Source organism: Podarcis vaucheri (assembly GCF_965113315.1).
Source record: "Podarcis vaucheri genome assembly, chromosome: 13".
Taxonomy (NCBI): Eukaryota; Metazoa; Chordata; class Lepidosauria; order Squamata; family Lacertidae; genus Podarcis; species Podarcis vaucheri.
This window is the reverse complement of record NC_138751.1, coordinates 15441467-15452210: the sequence shown is the minus strand read 5'-3', so window position 1 is coordinate 15452210 and position 10744 is coordinate 15441467. Positions and strand designations below refer to the sequence as shown.

The 10744-nt window shown below is 45.9% G+C and overlaps 3 protein-coding genes across 3 annotated transcripts in view; 1 reads left to right on the top strand and 2 right to left on the bottom strand.

Moving 5' to 3' along the window:
• The window catches only part of LOC309517116 (mitogen-activated protein kinase 7-like), a 179189-nt gene that overhangs the window by 58993 nt on the left and 109452 nt on the right, over positions 1-10744 (top strand). The window lies entirely within an intron of this gene.
• OR5AU1 (olfactory receptor family 5 subfamily AU member 1) lies at positions 3483-4641 on the bottom strand (the record flags this gene model as incomplete). The annotated part of the gene is given in 3 exon segments (XM_082195270.1): positions 3483-3992; positions 3996-4121; positions 4600-4641. Coding segments are annotated over 3 exon segments (678 nt in total).
• LOC309516504 (olfactory receptor 11A1-like) lies at positions 4738-5673 on the bottom strand (the record flags this gene model as incomplete). The annotated part of the gene is made up of 1 exon (XM_082195267.1): positions 4738-5673. The coding sequence occupies exon 1, from the start codon at positions 5572-5574 to the stop codon at positions 4738-4740; it is 837 nt and encodes a 278-aa protein (XP_082051393.1). The 5' UTR covers positions 5575-5673.

Here is a 10744-nt window from a genome sequence, read left to right as displayed (position 1 = left end):
TTGGGTTACCCTTGGAGGCTGCTACATGAGGAGCAGGCTATGAATGTCTAGAATCATGTACAAGTAATTAGAGAACTTTATTTCATTTGCTCATATTCCTCTTGTACTAATCTTGAGGTCATTTGGCTGATTCTCAGCTTAGCTGGGCTCCACTGGCATTAAGTCTCCAACCCCAGCTCAGCCAAAAATATGCTGATGCAGTCAGCTCATCCTGGCTCAGCAGAAGCTGGCTGAGCTGAGGCCGGTGTAGTTCCCCAAATGGAGAGTTCTTGGGGCATGGCAGAGGTGGGACCTGAGAGCGAGGGGCTTAGGCTGGATCCTAAGCTTCTTCAACTCAGTCATGTGACCTGGCAACCCAAACACCATATTAAAGCCTTGCCTGCCAGGGTTAGACAGAGCAGCAGCAGCTGTCCCATTGCTGAATGGAGTTTGTATCTGCTGTAAAATTACACTTGTTGTACTTAGAATCATAGAATCATAGAGTTGGAAGAGACCACAAGGGCCATCGAGTCCAACCCCCTGCCAGGCATACTTACTTGCTTTGTGCCAATTTCTTGTGCATCAGATCTGTATAGTGAATAATGTTACACAGAATTACATTAATACACTAGCTAAAAAGGTAAAAGGTAAAGGACCCCTGGACGGTTAAGTCCAGTCAAAGGTGACTATGGGGTTGCGGCGCTCATCTCGCTTTCAGGCTGAGGGAGCCGGCGTTTGGTCGCAGACAGCTTTCTGGGTCATGTGGCCAGCATGACTAAACCGCTTCTGGCGCAATGGAACACCATAACAGAAACAAGAGTGCATGGAAACACAATTTACCTTCCTACCACAGCAGTACCTATTTATCTACTTGCACTGGCGTGCTTTCGAACTGCTAGGTTGGCAGGAGCTGGGACAGAGCAACAGGAGCTCCCCCCATTGTGGGGATTTGAACTGCCAACCTTCTTATCCGCAAGCCCAAGAGGCTCAGTGCTTTAGACCACAGCATTACCCACGTCCTATTAATACACTATATGGGGTCCAGTGCATGGTGTAAACCCAGTTTTTAATTTTGACCCCCACTCCACATAGAGACTGGTGCGCCTGGACCGGGGAGACTGGCACGAGCGGGTCGCCGAATACTTGTTCGTGCAACACATCACCCCTCATGCGGCCACAGGGCGGAGTCCTGCTGAGCTGCTTATGGGCCGCCGCCTCAGGTCACCGCTCGACCGGCTGCACCCGGACTTTGCCGTGGCCGAACCCCCAGGCTGTGCCAACGCGCCATGGTCATTTGTTCCAGGAAACCAGGTCTTTGCCCGGAACTATGCGGGGGGACATTCCTTGGGTGCCAGCCACAGTAGTGGGAGTCACTGGACCTCGCTCGTACCAGGTGGCACTCGAAGACGGACGCTTGTGGCGCCGGCACATAGACCAGCTTAGGCACAGGGTTGGGGACTTGGACACTACCGTGGTGCCCCCAACTGCGCTTGTGGCTCCAGAAGAGACACTTACAGATGGCAAGGCTCCACCTACACCTCCCTCGCAAACTGCCAGTGTGGAGCCGAACCAAGCCACTTCAGAGGGTCTGCCAGACTTACCACATACTCAGACCACTCCACTTGCGGAGGCTCCACCCACAGCATTGGATCCAGGGGATTTGGTTTCAACGCCACCTAGGGTCGCACCACAGCCTCACCACCTGCCTGAGGTCCTTGGGGGCATCATTCCACAAGGTAGAGGCCACCACAGGTTTAAAGCATGGTGGAGAACTTGTGCTCAATGTACCAAATGTGGCTCTTGGGACTCTCCCCAGTACACAGCCCTCACTGGCCCTGTGACACTCTCTCCTTGGGTGCTTTTGCCTGGCTGAAATGTGTCCTTGAACTGTGAAAATGGCTCTTCTTGCCTGGACGAAGAGAAGCATTTGCATGGGATGGTGTAGAACCTTCTTTGTGTCTGAAATGCAGTCTGTGGCACAAAGGTACTCAGCTCCTCTATTGCTCCACCTGCTTTTGCTTCTGGCCCCACCCATCATTGGCACACGGCCTCTAGAGTGCTGCCCAAAAGTGAATTTGGCTGTTGGGCTGAAGAAGTTTTCCCACCCTTGCTTTTAGAATCTCTGTATGTGACATATCCTTGTACTGTGGTACCTCGGGTTACATACAGTTCAGGTTACAGACTCCGCTAACCCAGAAATAGTACCTCAGGTTAAGAACTTTGCTTCAGGATGAGAACAGAAATCGTGCGGCACAGCAGCAGTGGGAGGCCCCATTAGCTAAAGTGGTGTCTCAGGTTAAGAACAGTTTAAGGTTAAGAACGGACCTCTGGAATGAATTAAGTACGTAACCAGAGGTACCACTGTACAGTTTAATGTTGTCTGGAAGGCACAAGTTCCAAATCTCTACTCTAAGATGACTATTACCACCAGTCCAGGGTCTGGGGTATATCTTCTCATGTGTACAATGCAGAGACCTTTTCCCAGCATTTGAACCCTGAATTACCAATGTTTTGTTCAACTTCCCATACTGCTGAAGTAACTTGAGAAGTACCACAATCACCCTAACAGCCTTCCCTGATTTGGTACCTTCCACATGTTTTGGACTCCAACTCCCATCAAGCCTATCCAGCATGGCCAGTTGTTAGGGATGATGGTAACTGTAGTTTTATATTGTGAATCACCCTGAGATCTATGGGTATAGGGCGGTATACAAATAATAATAATAATAATAATAATAATAATAATAATAATAATAATAATGTAAAGAAACTGAAGGTACTTTCTATCACCTTTGGTGGACGTGTCCAAAGATTAAGGGTTTCTGGGAAATGATATATAACAAAATGAAAAAGGTACTTAAATGTACTTTCCCTAAGAAACCAGAGGCCTTTCTCTTGGGCATTGTCGGCCAATTGGTGACAAAGAAAGATAAAAACTTTTTTATGTACGCCACTACAGCAGCAAGAATACTCATCGCAAAGTATTGGAAGACACAAGATCTACTCACTCTGGAAGAATGGCAGATGAAAGTGATGGACTATATGACACTGGCTGAGATGACTGGCAGAATCCGCGACCAGGGGAAAGAGACGGTGGAAGAAGACTGGAAGAAATTTAAAATCTATCTTAAGAACTATTATAAAGTTGATGAATGCTAAAATGTCGAGGTTTTGAGAAAGAAAAGGAGATTACAGCGGTATAAGATTAAGTTGAAGGAAAGATTAGAAGAACATATGTTTGATAAAAATATTTAGAAGTTGCTGAAATAATTTTGGACATTGGGATGCAGGAAGGGGAGGTATGGGGGAGTCCGAGAAGTGAGGGCTATGAAAAAAAGGTTATGAAATTATACATGTTTGTATGTCTTTTTATTTGTTTGTATTGTTTAAAAATTTTTGTAAAACCAATAAAAAATTTATAAAAAACCCAAATAATAATAATAATAATAATAATAATAATGATGTTCAAATCATCAGGAGGACTCCAGATTGGCAAAGATGTCCTAATTCATGCCAAGATTATGAAACACAAGTTTCTTGAAGGCTCCTTTTACTTCTTTGTTCCGGAGGCTGTATATGATAGGATGAAACATTGGCGTGACAACGGTGTACATGACAGATATTGCCTTATGGAAGCCTGGGGACTGATTCTTTGTAGGTATCACATACATGATCATGATGGTCCCATAATATAAGCTCACCACTAAGAGGTGGGAAGCACATGTTGAAAAGGCCTTTTGTCTCCCTGTGGAGGAGGCAATTCTCAAAATGGCTGACAGGATGTAAACATACGAGACGATGATGAACACAAAGGGCCCTATAGTCACAATGGAGCAGGAGATAAGGACAATTATCTCTGCCAGGATGCTTTTTCTGCAGGAGAGTTTGGTTAACTGATCCATATCACAAATAAAATGGTCGATTTCATTGGGACCACAAAAAAGCATTGTGGACACTGTCCCAACGGCTAGGGAAGACACCGAGAAGCCAGTTAACAAGGAAGCAATTGCTAGCTAGAGGCAGACCTTGAAGTTCATGATAGTCGTGTAGCTAAGCGGTTTGCATATGGCTAAGTAGTGATCAAATGCCATGACTGCGAGGAGTAAGCATTTGTTGCAAGTCAAACCGCTGTATAGTAAGATCTGTGTGAGGCATCCATGGAAAAACAGAATTTTGAGATGCAGGTGAATTAAACTCCAGCCTCATAATGTTTTGCCAAAAGCTGGCCCTTCCAAAGGAATATGATATCTTTCAAAGAAGGGGTCGGGGGGGGGGGAAATTTTCAGCCAAAGGGCTGCATTCCACTGTGGGCAACCTTCCAGGGGCCAGATGCAAGTGATAGGCAGGTCAAGAGATGAAAGTGATCTGCGGAATGGATATGAATCTTATCTTTGTACTGTCAGTGGCGTTCCAGTCACACAAGACACAAAGGTTTCTTCTATACACATGCACACCACACTTCAGCCAGCATTATCATTACACTTCAAGGTCACATTCTGGCCAGGGAGAAGTGCTTGAGAGGGTTCAAACATGGGAACCTGAGCCAAGTGGCCTGGGGAAAGCACTGAAGGCCATATGGAGGTGCCTGAGATCCCTGACTCCTCCCTTCAAGACAATTACAAGGGTTGTATCTAGTGCTGGTCCAACTCCAAGTAGAGCCATTGTGGTCAGTGGACATGAGAAACTTTGGTTCCTTCATTTCAATGGGTCTGCTCTGAGTAGGACTTAGGTGGCCACAGTCCTAAGTAGCCAGGCGTCCTAAGCTACAGTTCTGTAAATGAGTAATTTAAGAAGCACTTTATTCAAAGCATTCTGCACCTCCCTGTTTCTCAGGCTATATATAAGGGGATTGAGCAATGGGGTCAGGACTATGTAGAAGAGAGAAAAGACCTTGTTCCAATCTCGCATTGCATCCGTTCTTGGTAACAGGTAGACAATAATGATCGTGCCATAGAAGATGGACACTACCATGAGGTGAGAGGAGCAGGTAGAGAAGGCCTTTTGCTTTCCGACAGTGGACGGGATTCTCAGAATGGCTCGTATGATAGAACTGTAGGAAGCCAGAGTTAAAACAAAGGGTGGCAGGGAACAAAGGCCTGCCAGAAGAGTAGTTACTAGCTCCATCATGTGGGTGTCGCTGCAAGACAGCTTCAACAATGGGCTGTAGTCACAAAAGAAATGGTCAATTGTGTTGGGACCGCAGAAGGTTAATTGCTGGGTTAAACATATTGTTAGGTTAATAACCAGCAAACTGCTTACCCAAGCCCCTGCCACTAGCTGAACGCAAGTTTTGCCATCCATAACAATCACATAGAGCAACGGCTTGCATATTGCCACATACCTATCATAAGACATGGCAGCCAAGAGATAACACTCTGCAACTACCAGGAAACCAAAAAAATAAAACTGTGTCATGCAGCCTGCCACAGAAATGACTTTGCCCTGGTAGAGGATGAGGCCAGCTAGCATCTTGGGCATAATGTTGGAACTGTAGCAGATCTCTAAGCAAGACAGATTTCCCAAGAAGAAGTACATGGGTGTGTGAAGGTTGTGGTCCGATACCACCAGTACAACGAGGAGGATGTTGCCCACCATGGTCACAATGTAGATCACTAGGAAGATGAAGAAGAAGAGGAGATCCAGACGACCCAAATTCCCAAATCCCAGCAAGAGAAATTCAGTAATGATTGTATGGTTTCCGAAGTCTGTTGGATTCATGGTGGTAGCTTGAACCTAGAAAGATCATGTGAACATATGAACGTAACTTAGACCAGGGGCAAAGAACCTGTAACTCTCTGAATACTCCTGAACTACAACTCTTAGCAGCCCTGACAATTGGCCAAGTTGTTTGAGGCTGATGGGAGTTGGAGTCCAACAGCACCTAAAAGGTGATGGACTCCCCAGCACAGCCTTAAACTATCAGTCCATCTAGCCCGGTATTATTGACTCTGACAGTGGACTTCTAAGGTCTCAAGTACATGCCTTTCCAACTATCTTACCAGCAATCATTTGTAACTGGTGATACCAGTTATTGAACCCATAGCCTTCTGTATGCAATGCATGGATTCTACAAGGATTCTGCACACAAAAATGGTGGTCCTTGTCTATCAAATACATGACACCTTTAAGAGAATGAGTGTGGGGCTGGAGAGGAGAGAATGAAAGAATGAAGCTCTCTCTTGCAAGCCTTCAGCTATACATAGGACTGTGTACCTTTCTCAACCTGTGGGTCCCCAGATGTTGTTGGATTACAACTCCCATCCCCCTAGCTAGCAAGGCCAGAGCTCAGGGATGATGGGAATTGTAGTCCAACAACATCTGGGGACCCGCAGGTTGAGAACTGCTGGTGTACATGGTTCAACACTTGCATTGCATAGGCTCTGACTGCATATCAAAGAAATGAGTAAGTGGGTTAACATAAATAGAATTATTCAAGGTCGGTGTCCTAGAGTGGGGACTGGCAACAAAATGTGCTCATGTTCAGAATCATTCCATTGGCCAACCCACCTGGTTTTCCATCCCCCACCCCTGGTCCAACAATACTCCATGGTCACAGAGCATGCACAGTCTTAATTGGACTATTTGCAATGGTCCCTACTTGGTTTTTTTCCCCTAAAAAGCATAAATTGTAGCTTTAGAAAAACCTTGAGGCTGCCCCGAGCCTCCTGATACCTCCCTCTTATGTGCAGATGGTATAATTTTGGCTACATAAGGACAAGTGCTCAGCAAAATGAGAGCGCTATTTGTATATATGATGAATTTTAGCATTGTTTCTGCTTTGTTTGTTTTTGTAAATAAGGAGGAAGTAGCTAGTCCTCAAGGTGCATACTGGTAAGCTACTGAAAGGGGGCTGAGCTTCGGGGGTCAGGGTTTCGTATGAACATATGAGGCTACCTGTTACAGAATCAAACTGTTAGTCCTTCTAGTATTGTCCACAGGCTCTCTGAGAACTCAGGCAAACTCCACAACATCTGCTACCTGACATCAGGTTCCAAGCAGGCAGGGGCACTTGAGAAGAGTATGAAGACCAGGGACATTCCTCTAGGTGAGATAGAGAGGCCTCCTGGAGAGCTACATTCATCCCCTAGGCCTGAGGTTCTCCTCCCCTGCTCCATACCTAACTGAGACACTCAACCCTCCCCATAACCTACCCATAAATTATCAAGCAGCCACAAATGCATTTGATTAACAGAGGATGCAGAATTCAACCTTACTTGCTGTGGAAGAATGCCCAGCCCTGATCACAAGACTGGAGGCAAAAGAACTCTTAACTTGGAAGACAGGCACACCCAAAAGTCAGATCACACAATGCGGTCTGCTCTATGCCACAGTTTGTTCCATTTCATCAGGATCCTCTTTCACCCTTGACCCTTCATTCATCACACATGCCCTTCCTTTCAAGGAAAGTCTACAGCTGTGTCCTTCCCAGTCCTGGATCCCAACTCATTCTGCATTCTCTTCTCAAGCCACACAAACACCGTTCTCACAGCATTCTGAGTCACACATATGGAGCCAGTGTGGTGTAGTGCTGGGCTAGGACCTCAGAGCCCAGGGTTCAAATCCTCATTCAGCTGTTACACTCACTGGTGACCTTAGGCCAGTCGCCATCTCTCGGTCTAACCTACCACACAGAATTGTTGACAGGATAATATGGAGAGAGGAAGAACCATGAAGAACACCACCTTGAGCTCCTTCGAGAGCAGGTGGGATATATATTCTCTCTCTCTCTCTCTCTCTCTCTCTCTCTCTCTCTCTCTCTCACACACACACACACACAGTGCTTGTTCAACAACTGTCACTTCTGAAAGGAGGATCTTAATATGGTTGATGTTTGGATCTTGGAGTGTAGGGGGAGAAACTCACCTACATCAGAGTTGTTTTCCCATGTCTTTGCCTGATGTGCTTGCCTTCAGCTCATATCTCAAGATCTTAACCATTACACAAGAAAATGAAAAGCATGTGGGGGGGGGGTTTGGAGGTTCTTAGTTGTCTTTTCCTGCTGAGATGTACTTTGTGGAGAAGAACTGAAGATGAATAGCATCAGAAGTAAAAAAACCACAAATGCCTTAGATAGATGCAGATGGGATGAGAGGCACAGGCGGTGACGAAACAAGGCTGTGCATTTTTCAAAGCCCACCTGATGATTCACTCACAATCAGTAAATATCCATTCCTGCCTGCTTTTGTCACTGGGTTCCTGTGACATTATCTCCTTATGGAGCCATTAGCTATATCTTCCTTCAATGACTTCCTTTCTTGAGCAGTTCTGTCCCTAATTTCCAGATCCTTCACCAGCCTGATCTTTTTGTCTGCTACTATATTCTCCAGGGTGCAATTTCCATCCTTCTGGTCTTAGAAGTGTGGCTCTCGCTTACTGCCAAAGGACTTATCCAAGCTTCACCAATCTTCTTTAGGCTTCATTCTCCTTAATAGTCTCAGGAAAGGGAAACTATTTGTATTTCTTCTCCTCAAGCAATTCCTCCTTCTGACTCATTATTTCCCTCACTTTCCACAGGGGATCCGAAAGCACACTTTAAGGGCATTTCTAGAACACAAGGAGACAAGAACTTCTTTTCGCACAAGGACTATTTGCGTGGCAAGTACCCTCCCTCCTTGTGAAATGAAGACACCAGACACATTATTTAAGGTTAATGGGCGTAAAAGGCCACAACTTTATTGATTACAGGAATTGAAAGGTATTGGCGCCCGAGGATTCCCCTGCTCTTGCGGGGCCTGAGAACCAGCCCCTGCGTGCGTGGGGAGGGGGTGGGCCCGCAACCCCACCTCCTCTCTAGCTCAGAAGTGGCTTTCCCCTTGTGGGAAACCTTCCCATGACAGCAGTGGCAAGAGGTGAAAAATAGGCAGAGCAACTGATGGGACTTTGAACTTTCTACAGTATGCTGCATTCCAGCAATGCAATCATCAAAGGTTTAGAATACAAACACATCCATGCACGCAAACAACAGAGATCATCACTGTTCAATAACAAACCTGAGTCTGGAAAAAGCATTCAAAGAGGATGCAAAGTAGGGCCAACCAAAAGTGTGGCCTGGAGGAAAGTCAAGGGGATAGTCCAAAGCACAACTAAGGGTACAACAATATGCCAGAGATCTGGAAGACCATGTTGCTTGAGCTCCGAACTTCAATGTCTAAAATCCCTGAGATCACGTTAAGGGTAGCCAAATTCTGTGCGATTGCCATAAAACTTAGGGAACAAGCTGTGCTATCATAATGGTTAAGGCCTTAAATGATAATTTTAGGTTCTATGTTGGTGACTAAGTTTTAATTTATATATTTTTAAACTGTTGCTATATCTGTATTGTCCCTGTTATACCTAACTGCAAATTCAAATGTATCTCTCGTGTTTTATGACTTCCTTGATATTGTATGTGGGCTGGAACTGGTCTGTGACCAAAATAATAAAAATCTGTGTTGCCTGAGCAAAGTTCTGTTGAAATAAGAAGCCAGTTATATGTCTTCCTGCCTTGGGGGATCCAGTGGCCTGGAAATAAGGAGTGAGTCTAGGACCTCAGGGTGCATCACTGAGAAGCTGTTACCTGCAGCTCAGTGGCTCACCACATGAGGCAGTATCCACAGATCCCAACAGCTCCTAACCCAGTATTAAGGTATTTCTTCCCATTGCAGTGGCCTGGCTCCTAGAAGATGAAAAGTTAAATACATAACTGGTCACCATTTGCAGCAAGACACCAGGACACAGATATTATGTTAATGTTATTGGGCAAATTCTGGCCACAACATTATTGATTCAGACTGTGAGCAGTATTCACTTAGGCATTGAATGGACCCGACTATATGACTCCTGCCCATTGTGCAGGGAGTCCAGTAAGGGTAAACCACCGGAAGGGGGAGCCCTGTCAATGCAGACCAACTCAAGCTCCCGCCGGCTGGGCGATGACGTGGCCAGGATCCCCCGGGCAATGTGGGACTTTGTCCCCCCACCCCGGAGGAGAGGGGGTGGCCACACAACTCCTCCCCACAGTGAAGTGGAGCGGACTTCCCAGCTGCAGTGCAGAGCCTTCCTGAACTGAGGAATCAACCAATGCCAACGGCATGCCCTCTTTGAGTTCGATTTTCCCTAACATGTAGTTATGCTCTTATGCATCATAGGGAATAAATAATACAGGCAAGCCCCAATTTGCATGGGGGTTGTGTTCCTAGCCCCCCGTGCATTGGGAGAGTGCACATAAGCCCTATTCCACACCCCCCCATTCCACCCCTTGTTCTGCTCCCATTCTTCCAAGTCCAAAATGACCTGCATGTTGGTGGTTACATGTCAATTGAACGCATGCAAAATGGTCACTGCTGTGAAGCAGAGTGGTGTAATGGCTAGAGTGTCAGACTAACACCTGGGAGACCAGGGTTCAAATCCCCAGTCAGCAATGAAGCTCACTGTGTGACTTTGGGCACTATCTCTAACTTAACCCCACAGATTTGTTGTGAGGATGAAATGGGGAAATGGAAGAAACATGGGACTCAGCTACACTGGCAAAGAAACATCACTTTGTATGCGTTGTTTATGCATTCCAACACTGTGACACCGGATGGCGTTGTGGAGTCCCGTTTTTGCTAACCTGATTTCTCATAGTAGATAGGTAGCCGTGTTGGTCTGCCATAGTCAAAATAAAAAAAATCTTTCCAGTAGCACCTTAAAGACCAACTAAGTTAAAGACCAACTACAGTGTATCTGAAGAAGTGTGCATGCACACGAAAGCTCATACCAAGAACTAACTTAGTTGGTCTTTAAG